Genomic DNA, 17,092 nt, shown 5'->3' with positions numbered 1-17,092 from the left:
TTGCTGTGTATTAATGTGGCAAAGACACTTAGTCATACATGTTTCAGTACAGTTCACTCATGATTTGTTAACTACAGCCAGTAGCCTGAAAGTGACAAGTACCCCTACAGTGTCAGTAGCATTTGCAAGGCGATGAACTTATTGCAGCAGTAGTAATTATGAGACACATTACTGTACTTTGAAATTAAACTGTCACGATATTCATAACAAATAAACAAAATTCTGTTACAATGAAAAAATAAAGCTTGTTGAGAAACATTTTCTAATTACTACTCCTTGGCATGCAACAATTACTTTACATAGCAAGATCACAACACAGTTTTATTTTGCCGTGTTAAGGCACAGAAACACCCCAATATATTCAGGCATTAAAAAGAAGGTTTGGGGAAAAGATCATACTTTCAGTCTAAATTAGTACAAACAGGGCACCGGTCAGTAGGAAATGCAGGTACCCATACACAGAGGATATAGTCCTTGTTACCAGGGCCGTCCATAAGGGGGCGGGGGGGCTTTGGTCCATCTAAAATGTAACCTAGGCTGATACCCATATACTATTGAAGCAACAAAATTCCATGTTTTCCAGTTGCCTGTTTCAAAAAGTAAATCACTTCTTTTTAAAGCTTTATTAGCCTTTATTTATTTATTTACAAGATGGCCGCACAGATGGCATGTAATTGTCCATCCAGTAAAGTCAGTGTTAGCCATGCCAGGACTTGCAGAAAGATTGAGGATGCCAAAAAAGAAAGGACGAGAAAATCAATTGTTATAGAATTTGACCACAACAATAACTGGATTTTCAACTTGTTTACAATAAGCTTTAAAAACTGACTATGGCCTGTTTGCACAGGCCATAGTCTCTCTGATTTTTATGCACTGATATAATTAAAATCATAGGGAGGACCCCATTTACAGGGTTTCCAGGCGCCCAGCCATTACTTTGGGTGGGCCTGCTTGTTGGACTGGTCAGTAGTTCCATCCCTGATCCTGGCCCTATTTAATGCGTACTCTCTCCATATATATAGTTATTTAACCTTTTTTCCCCACTGAAACACAAAAATCTTTTTTCACAAAGACAACCTAGCCAAGACAGCAGCATGATAAGTTCCCCACATATGACAAAAACACAACATAACAATAAGGTTACATCAATCAACATGTTAGCAGCTTTCAGTAGAAAAAAATGTATGTACATTGTCCCCTAACTCTAGCGGTGCAATTTAGCCTAAAGTAAAGCTTTTAAAAAGTATTGAAAAATCTTAAATCAAAGACTGTAAAGTCTCAGTTGTTTTAGAGTAATCTGAAGAGGTTGCTGGCTTTGAAATGCTCTAAAATCAGAGTATCAGAGTATTAAAGAGTATCATAAGTATCATGAAATGGGCAGTTATACCTTGTATTTTTGTTATTTAAACCCAAATGCAGCTTTAACTGCAATGCAAAACATGTAAATACTATATGTACTTCTACATTGTGTTACAACTACTTTTAGGAGGCAGCTTCCTTAAGGTATAATAAGCCTCTTTTGCATGTTATTATGAAAAATACTACCGTACAAATACTACCTTCTTTTCTTTGTTGACACATTTTTGTCATTTTCTCATCATGAATAACTGTGTTTTTGATGTAACAGGTTAGAAAATATAGATGCAGTAATCTTAAAATTTGGTCTTGAAATAGGTCTGAAAAAGTTATACATTTTCTGTCAGATTTTCTGTTTATTTCTGTTTACTCACCAGAGCCCCCTCTACGATTTAACTTAAGTTTTACCATGATCTTAGTTAATATGTGGCAGTCTAATTCTAACAACCTCAGAGCAAACAAAACCTTGCGACCCCCTGAGATCTTTGGCATCCCCCCTAGGGGTTCCTAGACCCTGGGTTGGGAACTAATGCCCTAAAATAATGCAACACTCAAGCTTAATATCACCCTGTAGCTCAGACTAAGATGATGGAGAAAAAACATTAAAAGCTCTTTTACCAAAGACAGAGCAATTTTGAGGAATTTCATTCATGATGAATCCATGAGATCGAAGGTTACAGCTACCAACAGTTTTTGGAGTCATTATGGAGCATATATAAGAAGACAATTAATGTAAAATGGCCTCATAGAGAAAGATATACCATTGTCTTTATTTCCTGTCTCGAATTCTTCTCTTGTACTGATGCAAAATGCCTATAACATAATGTATGACATCACTAAAATACCTTGGATAAGTGGACTGCTGTGCTTTTTTTAATGAATCATTTGACCTCAATGCCAAGAATAATTGATAGTACTGATAGCTTCAAATATAAGCACTGTGAGCCAATGACAAAACCCACATGTGGGCCAGTTTCCCCTCATATTTTATAACTGTTTAATAACATAGCTGTGTGCAGTGACATTAATACACCACTTTCCAACCCTTACACCAGCAGCACTTTCCCTCCCATTTTCTCCGGGGATAAGATATAAACAAATTTCCCAGCTAATTTCCCTGCAAATGAGAGTAAATTGGGTGTATATTATAATTTTGCGAGACACCAAAGTCGCCAGCTGGGCACTCCCTCCCTCTCTTGCTCACGCTCCCTCTCTCTCATCCTCTCTCCCTGTTGAATTCCCTTTGACCTCTTTGGATGTCTCCATGGTTTTCCTCGACCTCTGCCACACTGCGATACTTTAAATCATGGAATTAAGTTATCCTTTTACAACCATTACCGAGGTATTTCCACAGTCTCTTGAACACAAATACACACTCAGTGTCTTTCCTTTGCTCTCACTGTGCAAGGAGACACGACTGTTGAGATGGCAAATCATCCAGCTCATTCATTTAGATCCATCTGGATAGGATCACTATCAATCCCCCGGATTTACACCAGTTCCATAAAAGGTATCTACTCAACTGTTATGTAAGGACACTAATCACAGCCCTCCCTTCTGTCTCTTGAAGTCTTAGTATTTTGGAGAAGTAGATGAGAAATAGAAAGGGATCAGTCTTGCCAAACAGTGAAAACCATGTTGACTTATACTCTGTAATTTTTGTCTCACAAAAGTGTGTATAAGTCCAAACTCTATGAATCACAATTGACATGGTAGCCTCAGGGAGACATTTGAATAGCACAACACAATTTGTTGCCATTAATTCATGGCATATGTCTTTGCACTTTAAAAAGAGCTGTCTTATTTGTAAATCGATGTCATTGATGCATAAATCAAAGAAAGGCAATAAGAAGATTTAGAAGGTGCTGTTGAAGTCCAAAATAAAATGAAAAAAGAGCTGAGGGACTGGCAGAAGGGAGCTAAGTATGGCGAGCTGACTTGAGGTCAAGGTTTGAACTTGACAGGTGCTTATCAAAAGAGGGACAAGCTGACAGAGTCCTGTTGGGGCTGTGGAGGTGGAGGTTTGGACCGGGCTAAGCCAGAGGGAGGGGAGGAAGAGTGAGGCATCGTGCATCACCTGTCAGACACCCGACCAGTGAGGTCGAGACATGGGACTCGAGACGCTAGCATAAATGATTACCCAAACCGCTCTGGCTTAGCTTGAGACATGCATTTTTCATCCTCAGGGTCAGGGGCTTGAAAAATAAATGTCATTCCTCTCCCTGCTGCTTGCTAAGATCACTAACCTGCCAGGCCTAATCATGCATCCAGCAATACTCACACACCACCCAACCAACTCCCAAATGAGAGAAACTTTGAGAGAAGACTACAGCATAAAACGCAGGAAGGAACAGTAAAACTTTCACATAGAATATAAAAGTTGAACCAGATTTTTATTCTAAAATAACACTAGAGTAAACAAGAACTGTTCACCTTTCCAAGACGACAAAAAATTGGCATAACACTTCATTAAAAAGTAAGCAAGGGGGCTGCCAATTGCTGGAAGTAATGTTGTTGACAGTAGGACTTGTAAACAAAAACACTGCGGCTGCTTCCACAATCATTATTCTAATGGCCAGAGTGGCCCCGTTGTTTACCCGGAGCCATCAGAAAAGTGAAGTAAGTAAAAATGTTTTAAAGCCAACCACATTCTGCCCTTAACCTATCTGGAGTCTTTTCTTTCACCCAGAAATAATAATGCTGTGGATTGTCTATGCACCGTGTTGGAAATGAGCTTCCCAGCAAGAACAGTTTATTCAGGACTTCATTTGCTTCATGTAAGGTTTATTAAACCTGCACAGAGGGCTGTTTAGGAGACTTTAATTAAAGTGTGGTGGTGGACAGAGCACTTTGCTTTGTGAACAAACCTTTGTGTTATGGCTTTTATCATCAGAGAGCACACAGTCACCCTTGCTATCATGCACTGTGGCCAAGGAAAGAATGGGCTCTGGCGGTATTTTATAGCCCATTATGGAAAAAACCTCTTGCCCACACTCATAGACCCCGTACTCAGCACTGTGTTTTTTCTTTTTTTCAGATTTTTCTGTCTATTACTCATTTTAAAGGGTCAGGAAAACCAAATGACAAAAAAAATCCTATTTTAGAACTTTTCTTCAACAGTTACAGTTCATTTTTATTCGGGCAACTTTTGAGATATCTGCCTATGCCGATTTAATTTCTTCTCTACTCTAGCTCCTAAAGTTTCTCCTAAAAATGTGATAATCTTTGTTTTCTTATGATCAATATGTTCTGGGTTCGGTTTCTGTTTTATTGAGACCACTCCTGAGCCTCACCAATATTACACAGTGAATTTAGTTGGAGATTTTGATTAGCAGTGATAGGAAACTTATCCGCCTTACCTGCCTGATGGTTAGACTGATAATGGGATATGGGTGATTTCTCTAAATGAGAGGAAAGCACAGCTGTTTATATTTAACATCAGAGTCAGCTGGTGCATTCTCAAGTAGGGGTGCAATTTCTTACAGACTGACTGGGATGTCAGTTAGGCTGATACTAATGCATAGTGGACAGTGCTAACAGAATTAACATTGTGATTGCATTCATTTCAACAATGGAAGTGCCATGTTGGCATTAGTCTTCACTATGCGTTTTTGTTCACAATTACATTCCAAGTGTATTTAGGTGAAATAAATAGGATAATGTACATGGCAAGAAAACCCCATATGGATAAACAAATTTATGACCATGTGTTTTGAATGCAATAAAATTAGTTCAAAAGGAATTAATCCATAGTAGCATGAATCTGAACAAGGGTGCAACATGTGTTATGCTATAAGGAAGAGGTTGGGGTGGAGGAGGTGAAGCTTTGCCAGTAGCAGCAGCAGCATGGTGCATCAGCATTAATGCAAGCAGGGGTTAGTGAGAAGAACGTCATATTCAAATATACCGCTGTGTTGAGAGAAAGAGCTGTTATTGGCTGTGGGAGCTGGGAGGCGATAATTAGGATCATCTGATTATGATGACTACTGTGTCCTGCATGAATTAATGCTGAGCATCACTTGTGAGTGCTCTTTCTGTTTTGCCCATCTCAATTAGTGAAAGTCATCAGTAAAGAGAGTTATATTTTAAATCCTAATTCTTATTTGCCAGTATTGGCACTGGCCCCTTTCAGGTCCTCTCAGTCACTCTTGTGAGGCCTGGCACACTTACCCAGGCCAGATCCAACTCATCGCAAACTGTGTGCCTGGGATCAAGAGGGTTGGACCAGGCCTGGTGTTGGCTACATATGTCATGGAGAGGTCTGCTGGGAAGATACTTGAAGAGATCCGGCATGGACCTGGCACAGGCCCACCACTCCCTATATGCAGCCCACTTACAGCGCGTAGGGCCTTGTCATATTTATGTTTTTTCTTGCCTCTTTGCACATCAAGCTGGTGTTTGTATGACAAATAGGATCAAAGTAAGGAATTTAAATCATTGGTCAAACAAATTAGTAAACCAACCCTCAAGAGACCTATTTTTGTAGATCTGTGCCATTTGTGGTCGGTTAATAAGTAGGCAGTGTGCCTCTCTCTTCGGCAAGGTGCCAAACAGACATTTGCTGTCATACCTGCCCTGACCTGACCATTCAGAGTTTCTGCTGCAATTGTGACATGCTTGTAAAATGCTTTATATAATGATTTGCATGCATCTTATACTGACATATCAAGCTTCCTAAACTTTCTTTGTACAAAGTGTGCACTACATGAGGTATTCAACTATGGCAGTATTTATTTAGCACTGGCATCTAGTGAGTAATATGCACTTTTTCCATCCATATAGGGGCAGGGCCAGATGTTACAGATGCAAAAGGTCTATACTAATGTGCAAGGGAGAGGATGCTTAACACATTTAGAGATGCTGCTTTCATTTCTTGTAATCGTCAGGTTATAAAGTATTTGGTTCCATTGATACGCGAGGTTCCATCATTAAAAAAGCTGCCACATATTTTACAAAGAATAATTCTCTTGTCTTTGTTGTATAAGAAAGGGAAGTTCAGCCTTAGCAACCCATTTTATATCAGCCATAATAAGTGTAAAAAGAGTTTCGACTTCACGTAGTTATTTTTCCTGAGCTAACTTCTGTTTGTGTGCAGACTGAACAAGCAAGATTTGACCTTTTCAACATTGGACAGGGTGATTCAACACAATATGTTGTTTCCTCTTAGCCCTGACAGAAAGTGAGCCATTTTGTAAGGGTAAACCAACAGATATGTCCCCTGGCACAGGATAAGAGCAGTTTGGTTGTCTTTATTTCTGCTTAAACATGAGGTATCTAGTAAATGTTAACAAGGATATTACAACCAGATCATTTGGCCATGCTACTACTCCACATTATCACCTTTCCTCTCCCACCCATTCCCAATCAGTTCCTTCTCTCTTTTATCCCTCCTCCCACTGTGACAGACTCACTGTGGCTCTTGTGGTGATTTCACAGTCCACCAGTTAGTGGCTGTGGGCTTGGCAAGTCTGTGTGAAAACGTGTAGAGTGTGGGAATGTCATCTCTGTGATCCTCTTCCCCGCACTGCGCTACGCCTGGGATCATGCCTATTGCCTGCTGGGAAAATCCCACCGTCCTCACTGCAGGAGAGAGATTATACTCCCTGTACCCCCTCCTTCCTGCCACCCACCCCTTTGGGCTTTCTTTCTCTGCTGTCTAAGTAGAGAAGTACATGTGGTATTCAAAGTTAATAAACAAGTGGGCTGTACAATGACGGTGAGCACTGTACAGTTCAAGGAAAATAAAAGCAAGGTTTAGGCCAAATCTGTTTCAATTTGGATTGATTTTATAGCTGGATGTGCATGTTGCATAGCAGTGTGGCCTTATTGCCCCGACTGACATTCAGTAAACGAAATCAAATTGTTTTGTAGGCTTAGGGTGTCCACGGATGATGTTCTACACACAAAAGTGAAACCGCAGTCGAAAGAGGTTGCAGTTGATGAACTGTGTATCACAGAAAGAGACAAGGATGAGGAGATACAGGCAGGGGATAAGAAAATGTATGAATACAAAAGCACAGCAAGATGAGGGGAGGCGGCACAGGTCGAGAAAGATCAGATAGAATTGCAAGTGTGGAATGAGCCCAAAGCTACAAAAGCCAGTGAAACAAGAACAGTTAGATCAGAGGGAGATTGGGATTCAATCCTGGAGATGATCCCCTGTTCCTCCCTTGCCCTTTATCCCAGGGGGGAGTGTCACCACCTGCTACCACATCCACTTTTCTGTTTGACGATCAGGACTAAGATCCTATCAATGCTATCTTCATGCTGTATACAAATTCACCTACACACACACTGACATTTTTGAGAAATACAAGCACTAAAACATTCATGTACTGTATGGAGTTTGGCCTTCACCAGCTAAGCCTAAAACTTGTGCATGCAACACACACACAGCTATAGCACTGCTTAACTAGGGAGGTAATTGACTTCAGTGCCTGGTACACAGTAGTGAAAAATGAGGTGAAATTGACTGCTGGCTCCAGGCACCAGAGGAGAAGTCAATGAAAAATTAAACTGTGTGAAGGTCAGGCTGTTGTGATTTTGAGAGTGTGTATGTGCAGGCAATCTATCTATGCATAGACTCAGGAGAACATTTACAATTGTTTGTAAACACTGAAATGCTAGCACTAACTCCCCCATCAATCCTTGTGCCTTTAGGTATTCAAAACTGAATGACCCAGCTGACTGGCTGTCCATCAACAGGACCAATGGTCAGATCACAACGACAGGAATGCTCGACCGGGAGTCCATCTATGTCAAAAACAATATTTATGAAGCTACATTTCTGGCCACAGACAATGGTAAGAGCCTATTTCTATGTATATTTTAGTACAAAGATATGTTCTTCAACAATGTTCCCTTTGTATGGTTGCAGTTCAAGTCTATATTCCCAGATGGCTATTTTCATTTTTATTTTTTCAAAGTCAAGTGTCAGAAATGCAGTAATTTTTGTTTCACCAGCTTTATTTTATTTGGACAATCCTTCAACTTAAACTTAACCCCTTAAAGCCTGTTGTGTCATATTTGATAGATACTTTTATGATACCTCTATCTAATCAGTATGATCAATAAATTCTGAATACAATCTGATAAAAGATAAAAATGCCCCCAAGTGGATTGTCAGTTATCAAAAACACCTTTATTAATCGAATGAGATACAAGTATATAAATTAAATTTAATGGAAATTTGGATTTTTTTGGATTTCAGGAGAATGTGGAATAACATTTCAGTTTCAAAAAATGTGAATTTTCTGGCTATAATTTGTGTATTCAGGCTTTAAAGGGTTAAATCTAAGTATTTTTACACAAAAAAAACACATTTTAGTAAAAGAATCACAAAAACAAGGTCTCAATGACAACATTAAGTAAAAACTATCTGCCAATGGGGCAAACTGAGATTCACAATCTAATTTAATTAGTGCAGGTATTATCTAAATTAAACAGTTGAAATGAGATGTACCATCATAATAAGATTGTACACCTTGTTTGTAGGCACTAAGAACAAATTGCCTCTCCCTTTGGCAGACATTTCTACTTATAACAATGCTTTCAGGCCTTATTTTAAGATTCTCATCTAAATTTGTATGTGAATGTGGCTTCAAATAAGCATATTTAGGTAACTTTTACCAGAAATTAGACAAATACACATAATTAGATTTAAGTTTTTGAAGTGCTGGAACCATATCAAACATGATATTGTCACACTTTCTGAAGCATTAATAAATACTGAACCCATAATCTACAAAGTATTATTAACTAATTTATAGTCTGTAAACACAATTACTAATGCTTTGTTGATGCATTAGTAAAGCATTAGTACACTTAAAGCTAGGGTCAAGGTGATTGTTAGGGTTAGGAATGCTCTATATCAATAAGCACTTACAGCATTGCTAATAAATTACATATATTTAATAATACTGTGTAGATGATTAGTTAGGCATTTGCTAATGCTTTAATTATGCTTTATTGTTGGCAAAAGTGTGTTGTTACTATTAGAAAGTGTTATCACAACTTAAAATAGTTATATAAATAAGAACTGAAATAATTACAATCCGTCCTATAATCTGTGTACCACTTGCAATAGCATAATGCCTCTTGCTAAACCCTCACTGAGCTCTCCTTCTTGTCCATTCTTTTTCATGATGATAGCATTGTCTCTCAAAATGTCAATCAACTGATAAAGCAGTACCTTGATAGCAGCTAACATGGTAGATGTTGCAATAACTTGTTTTCCTCCCAATACCAAATCGGACACCAGAGCATTGGTTATCGGCTTGCACCGATCCAATACTAGAGTAAAATTTCTGGACTGACTGTGCTGTTGAAAACCGTCACATTATTTTGGTTTAACTGCAAGATATTAATTTATCAATGACACAGAGGGCCACATCACAGGCTCTCTGTCTCTATGTCTCTCCACTGTAAGCTATTCAGGCAGTCTCCATAAGGATCTGCATGTTAAAGCATGCACAGTTTGACAGCCCCTCACAAAGCTTTCAAGAAAACAATATTACCATTGTCATTCAACCCAGCAGCAATAAATGACTGAAAATTGAATAAAAAGATTGATAAAAAAGATGTTCAATATCAGATCTACCTGTGTGGATTTGACCTTTAAAGTCCTTAAAAAGTCACCTGATTTCAAGGCTCACTATCAAAGCTTTCATCTGGGCTACGAAGGCATGGATAGCATCAGTGAGACACTGCAACAGCTAGTGTTCTCAAGCAGCAAAGACAATTTTTTTTTAGTTATTTATAATGCTAATATATAGTAAGGCTAAATAAAGGAATATATATATAGTTAAACAAAAATGTATTGGATCAGTGCATAAACTCGCCATTACTAATACCCACATTTTCAGCAGTATCAGACGTATTTCCATTACTGGTTTGAAAATCATAACACTAGTTAAAATTTAGTGTGACCTGTACAAAATTGAAGCCTGTGCTGTTATGTCATAGCTCCAAGTATCTGTGGGGAAGTTTTTAGCTCATAAATCTTTTAATTTTGCTGTTAAATGAAAAGCATTACAAGCGTGAAATACATTGAAATTGCTTAGCCTTTTGTTGTTAGTTTCCATATGCTTGCTATAAATACAGGATAATTTAGAATTTAGCTGTATAGATCAGCCTCAAGGATCAGCTCTATGGATCAGCCCATTGTCATGATGCCTGATCTAGCTATTTGAGTCTGGATCAGACAATATCAGGATCTAATCGGTGTTTAGTTACAATTTGGAGGAGGTTTAAATGACTTCTAAGTTTGCATTGAAGATCGAGAATAAGCCGTACTGTAAAATTAACTGTGTCATTTTTAGTTAAGATCAAATGATGCTTTTCTTGCTAAGTCCTTTTTCAACAACTTTGAAAAATACTTAATCAAATCAACAAAACCTCATTGATGTCTCATTTCTGTCCTTCAGGTTTCTTCAGATTTGTTTATCAGTCGTTAAAAGATATAATGTAATGTAATGCAGTATTATAATCTTAAGTGTTCACTAATTTTTTGAATCCTTAGATGGTCCATGCATCTTTTGTCATTCTTGGTTGTACATTTCTGGATCACAAGTACAGCAAATCTTAAGAGGTATACTTGGTTCAACAGAATACTGCCCACCTTAGAAAGCACTGAAACCCGCTCAGGGCTCTCATTGTTGATTTCAGTGATGCTGAGTTCGAGTGCTTGGAATGTTAAGAGTTTAAGTCATTGTTGGAAGTGAACAGATGTGAAGGTAAATACAGGTTAGAGTGAACAAAGTCTGAAATGTTGCTTAGTGCTTGGTTGAAATGAAGACATTTGTGTGGATTTAGAGGGATACAAAGAAGTGAAAGCTCTGCAGCATTCAAGTGCAGTGCAGCTGGGTTAGAGTTAGAGAAAATCCTGGATTCACACAAATGGTCACACTCTTGATCCTCTCCCCTTTTCTCTTCTCCTCTCCTCTCAAACTTCTTATCTCCAGTCCATGGTTGCCTTTGCTTTCCTTCCTCACAATGTGGCATATATACTTTGCCTCATATTGAAACTCATGTTTAACTGAGCACAAACTCAATCACAGCCAGTAAATAAACTCCCTTTTTCTCAAGTGGAAGCGAGTGCTTTTCCTCAAGTAAAAAGGGAAATGCTTTTTCCCCTCCTCCCAAATTGCCTTATCTGTAACGAGCAGTGCGCCAGTGTGTTTACCTAAAGTTACGCTGGCTTTGAAACATTGCTGTATTTTTAGGCTTGAGCATAAATGTGTTTCAATGCACTCATTTGAACCACATTTATACGAGCATAAGTGTGTGTTTCTGTGCGATGATTGACAATGTCAGACACCATGATGTGTAACCTGCTGTGCTGATGGGAAGGAAGAGGCAGCAGGATTAGAGGTTGTCGTTTGAACTTTTCAAACATCTCATTTACTCCCTGACATGTTACTGCAAGATTTTTCTGATATTTGAACCATGGCAAGTTCAGAAGAAGAAAATGCAGCCGTCTACATGCTTGTTGTGTTGTGTTATGTCAGGAAATGTAGGTGTTTTTGAAGTGCCAGATGTCATAAACTGAGAGGGATTATGGTTTAAAGTACCAATAGACAGTGGTCGAGGGGAGAAGGGGTGACAGCATGAGGAAAAGTGCTACCATATTTTATGTTATCCCCTCTGACACGATCTGACATAGTCTCCCCCCCCCCCCCCATTTTGAACACCTCTGGCATTGTTTATGTGTTTGTGCGCTCTTCAAAAAAGCATATGGCAGCCAGCTTGCTACAAGTCTTTTTACCATGCCTCACATCTCTAAGCCAGCATCAAAAAAAGGAGTTAATACAAATCCTTTTGAGGAATTTACACAAACATAATTATTTATTTAGCTGGTTAAAACCCACATAATTCTCCTATCAGCTGTGGCAAGCTGCTTCCACATGTCCCCCATACATGGCTGGGATTAACAAACCCGCACAACGGGAAAGCCTCTGTGCATGCTTATGTGTATTTAAACCTGCGTTTGTCTACTTCATGTGCTCATGTTCAATTGTGTTGTGTTTGCATTTTATACTTTACATAATGTGGATGCATATAAATTGTGGGCTATCAGCCAGCTGTGATAGAATTGTTGGAATATGTGAATAATGAAAACATTCCCCTAAAGAACTGGAACTGTGTCATGTGAGAAGAAAACAGTGTTTAAATAAAGCACCACTATATCAAGATCACCGTGCAGTAGGTGTTTAACAATGCCAAAGTGTGACAAGACCCACAAGTTAGACTTAAACCCAGGCAGCCTGCTTGGAAGACCAGCTTCTGTGCATGGATGCAACCTAACCACTAGGCCATCTGTGCCCCCAGTGTAAGCTTTTAAAAGTTTATTATGTAGGTGTTAGAAAATATCAATGCATTCAAATATTGCAATATTTTGCAGCACAATACTGTATCGATTTTTGAAAGCTTACTTTGTCTGTGCTGTAGTTTTGTGTTTTTGATCCCTTGTAATTTGATCTTCTGACAGACAAAGGTATAGCATTACAGCTAACAGCTAACAAAATTAAATTGAAGAGTAGATGTAAGGGCTGGGCAGTTAATCAAAATTTAGATTAAATAGAAATTTGTCCTACTGCAATTTTCAAATCCCAGAAGGTGCAATATATTCAACAATTGCAATTATTTTTTCTGAATTGTTCAGCTTAATTTTCATCTACTAAATATTTTATTCGTTATGCAATAGGGGGGAATAAAATTGCGATTAGATTATTTTCCAAAATTGTTCAGCCAATATAGATGTCCAGTAAAAGATGGCGCACCTCAGCACTCGTCTGTTAGACAAAAGCTTTTTTTGGTCAACACCCCCTCCACCACCACTACCACCATAAATGTTCAGAAAAATAGGGCAAGGTAACCTGACACACCAGATGGATTTGTTTCACACATCCATCCGGAAAACCCTCGATATACAGCGTTTGGGAAAGGGCAGAGCCTTTGAAAAAAAAAACTCGGAGGATGACTAGATGAACGTTCTGTCTGTCACATCTTTACAGGCCAATCAGAGCAACAAAACAAGTGACATCATCGCCGCTACTAAGGTGCACGTGCACAGCTTCCGAGGAGTAAACTCCATTTAGAACTGCATAACATGAACTATGGCGACTGTAGACATGTCAGTACACGACTTTTGTCATTCTGAAAAGAAAACTCACTGCTGTTCTTTGTTCTTCTTTTAACGAAGAAATGTCGTCAAGTTCTGATAAAACTGGCTCTTTAGCAGCATCCACGCTAATGTCTTCCACCATAACGGCACCGGTCACTTGTTGCTGCTTGCTTACTTCCTGTCACTTTTTAACGGGGCCCAAATGGTTCAGACAGGTGCTGTGCAAGATGGATTCACCAGTGAGAAACAAGGAAACGGGCACATCCATCTGCTTTGCAAGGTTAAGGCCAAAGTGGATTCGGTTGTAATTGTTTAGACCAAAAAAAAGTCTTTGCTTCTGTTTGGAAAGTCTTAACTTGACAAACATCCTACATGAATTTTAGAGCACACATTTTTTTGAAAATATTGTTGGCTTTTTACCTTTACTGAATTGGACAGCGGAATAGAGACAGAAAATACGGATATATGTGAGAAGAGAATGGGGGAAGGCATGCACCAAGACCAGGAATTGATCCCCTGACCAGCGGAGGACTGCACCCCCAGCATATGGGCACCTACTCTACCAACTGAGCTAAAGCGGCACCCTAAGCAGCGCTTTTAATTAAAAAATCCTGGATAATCTATCAAATTGAACAGTTTCTTAAGTTTCAATTTGGGACTTTGAGACTCTAAACTACTGAGTCACAGAAAACCAGAAGAGTTTAGATTCTTTGCAGTAAAAATATTACCATTTCTTTCTTTGTTATAGTCTGCAGGGGATCCCAGAAATCTTTATGAGTAGCTTGCAAATTAACCAGGCCACAATCAACATCATTTCTCCTTCATTATGAGAAATTCATCAATGAAACCAAAAAGGTGGTTTGCTGTTTTAATAATGTTTGCTGTTTTGATGAACAGACTCCTCACTTCAAAACAAGAAGGAAACCACAGAGGAGGGCTGAGCTGAGCAGTACATCTCTACTCATCATCTTTTATTTTTTTTGATTGAGAACCCCCGGCAGTGGAATTTACCTACTTTGCGTTTCATACAGCCCCTGTATTTACCCAGCATCTCTAACATCAGGGGATCTGTCATGCCATTCTGACAGAGTTCAGACTGTCAACAGCCTCTCCAACACTGAGTCAGACTGTGCCTCACTCTTCTTGTAGCAAATGTCTTGCTCTGTTGCCATGTTTAATTGGCAGATCTGTCAGCTTTGCATAAATCTTTCTAAATTGCATCGCCCTTATCTCATCCTAGAGATGGGCCCAGAGGTCGCTTGATTCCATCCAATGGCTCAGCTAGCAGGGCATGACGGGGAAATGACTCTTAATTGGAGGCAGCTAAGGGTCGTCACCCCCTGACATACACTCAATAAACAGCCCTGAGCTTAATACAGCTTCGTACTTTTCATTTTTTCCCAGATTTCTCTGTTATTTCTTGGTGCCACTCATTCACATTCATGCATTCTTTTGCCTTCTCAGCTGATTTATTTTTAAAGTATCTATTTTTGCTCCTAGTTGTCGGAAAATGCTGTTGCTTGTGTTCTGTTGCTCTGTTCAATCAATGAAAAAGGCTTCAGGATTGTGTCTTTAGACAAGGTGTTTGTGTGCATGCCTCCTGCTTAGGCTATCTAAAGCAACAGAGCAAATTTCTGCAATTATTTTCTAATACCATGCTAAAGTCTTTGCAGGTTAATTATATAGGAGAAATCATCTGTAATTTCCACCTTATAAACAACATCTGTATGTAAAATAAGGTTGCTGCTTAATGTATATGTGTATCACAAGCCCTGATCTCTTGTTCTGTGTGGTTGTGTGCAAAAATGGAGACTGAGTATGACAATGAAAAAGCAGTGTTCACCTTTCAGAGGTACATTGCCGGCAGTGAAGCCTTTATTTACAGAATCATAGATGTCTCTCGTTATGTTGTATAAATACACTGAGACAAGAACTTGTTTGATTGTGTTACAGTCATCATTATTGTACCTAAGCCTTCTCTAGGCGATTGAAGCTGCTGTGCCTGCATCTGGATCGACTCTGATGGGTTTGATTTGGTTGCGAGGCAAAAAGAGGAGCTGGAGAGCACAACTGTCAGAAGCATTTCTGTCAGAGGCAGAAATTGTCCTCCAGCTGTACAGCATCCTTACCTCTAAAGAGCGTTACTTCCATCTCTCTTTTTCGTAACCTTTTTTTCTTTCATTCTTTCCCTCCACTGGTCTTCAACTTCTGTCCCTCTTCCCTCTCAATAATCGCTTTCACTGCCCACATCTCCCCTTTTCATCTCTTCCTCCCATCCTGATACTATTTTCTCTTCCCTCGTTCTGCTCCCAGGCTCTCCTGCAGCCAGCGGCACAGGCACCCTGCAGATCTATCTGATAGATATTAATGACAACCCCCCAGTACTCATACCCAAGGAGTCTCAGATCTGCGAGCGGATGAACAGAAACACCAATGGTGTCAACATCACTGCTGCCGACGCTGACACAGATCCCAACGCTGGACCCTTTGTCTTCGAGCTGCTCAACTATCCCAGCAGCATCCGACGCAACTGGACGATTACTCGACTCAGTGGTGAGCAGCTGTCAGTGCACAACAACAGTACTCTGAACATAGAGGAATAGACTTAAATGAATAGCCCCCTCCCAAATAAAGAATCACAGAGAACCAGCTCAGGAAGGAAAAAAAAAAGGGTGCAGCTAGCCTCTTTGCTCAGTAAAAGAGTCCTCAAGACTCCCGTATCTCTTCATCTGGCTATATAGTAGAAGGTCTGCAGGATCAAGTGATTTTTGATGTTTATCTCATCAGTGCCAGGTAAATTAGTTGAAATTATTAGTTAAAATAAGTTAATTCTCCTCCTTCTTCTCCCACTGTGCAGTTGATTATGCTCGTCTAGGCCTGCGGTACCAGGTGTATTTAGAGCCGGGGGTGTATGAGGTCCCTATCACGGTGTCGGACTCGGGAAACCCTCCACTGTCCAACAGGTCGGTCATCAAAGTGAAGGTGTGTCCCTGCGATGAAAACGGAGACTGCACTACCCTTGGAGCAGTGGCGGCTGCAGGTTTAGGAACCGGAGCTATCATCTCCATCCTCATCTGCATCATCATTCTGCTCAGTGAGTATCAGCTGCTCATTCTCCCACTGTTGCACTGCTCACACACCCACACAATCATAGATACAAGTGCAAAAGTTTAACCGCTGATAACTGGCTTTAATACGCCCCCTGTACAGGAAATGCTGTTGTATTACAACAACATGAAGAGGGGCCTGTATAATGTAATAAAGCCTACACTGCTAGAATCCTCTGCAACATGTCTTTACAAGAAACTTTTTGTCTTCTTTCCTGGTAGGGTAAATATCTGCTGCTGTCTGATTCATGCCGCAGGCTTACTTTGTTGCTGTGGGTTGCATAATTCATATAGACATACAAGTCCTATGGCCATGTTCTTCTGTAGCAGAAGGAATTTCCCAACGTACTTTAAAATCTTTATGCTGAATTGACCAGCAGGTCACTTTGAAATCCCTCTCTCAAGAAAAAGACTACATAGAAACATCATGAAAGTAAACAAAACTGTAAAGATAAAGTGAAATATCGCTGATAAAGGGAAACGAAATATAGTTTGAGAATTACAA

At 39.5% G+C, this 17,092-nt stretch overlaps 1 protein-coding gene across 3 annotated transcripts in view; it reads left to right on the top strand.

The window, feature by feature from the left end:
• Positions 1–17,092, top strand: part of LOC121517208 (cadherin-4-like) — a 353,586-nt gene that overhangs the window by 324,571 nt on the left and 11,923 nt on the right. For all 3 annotated transcript variants that reach the window (XM_041798801.1, XM_041798800.1, XM_041798799.1), the window contains 3 exons: positions 8,017–8,159; positions 15,794–16,033; positions 16,338–16,574. In XM_041798801.1, the coding sequence (XP_041654735.1) occupies positions 8,017–8,159; positions 15,794–16,033; positions 16,338–16,574 (620 nt within the window). The remainder of the gene's footprint in view (positions 1–8,016; positions 8,160–15,793; positions 16,034–16,337; positions 16,575–17,092) is intronic.

Source organism: Cheilinus undulatus, linkage group 11 (assembly GCF_018320785.1).
Source record: "Cheilinus undulatus linkage group 11, ASM1832078v1, whole genome shotgun sequence".
Classification (NCBI taxonomy): Eukaryota; Metazoa; Chordata; class Actinopteri; order Labriformes; family Labridae; genus Cheilinus; species Cheilinus undulatus.
This window is presented reverse-complemented; position numbering and strand designations above follow the sequence as displayed.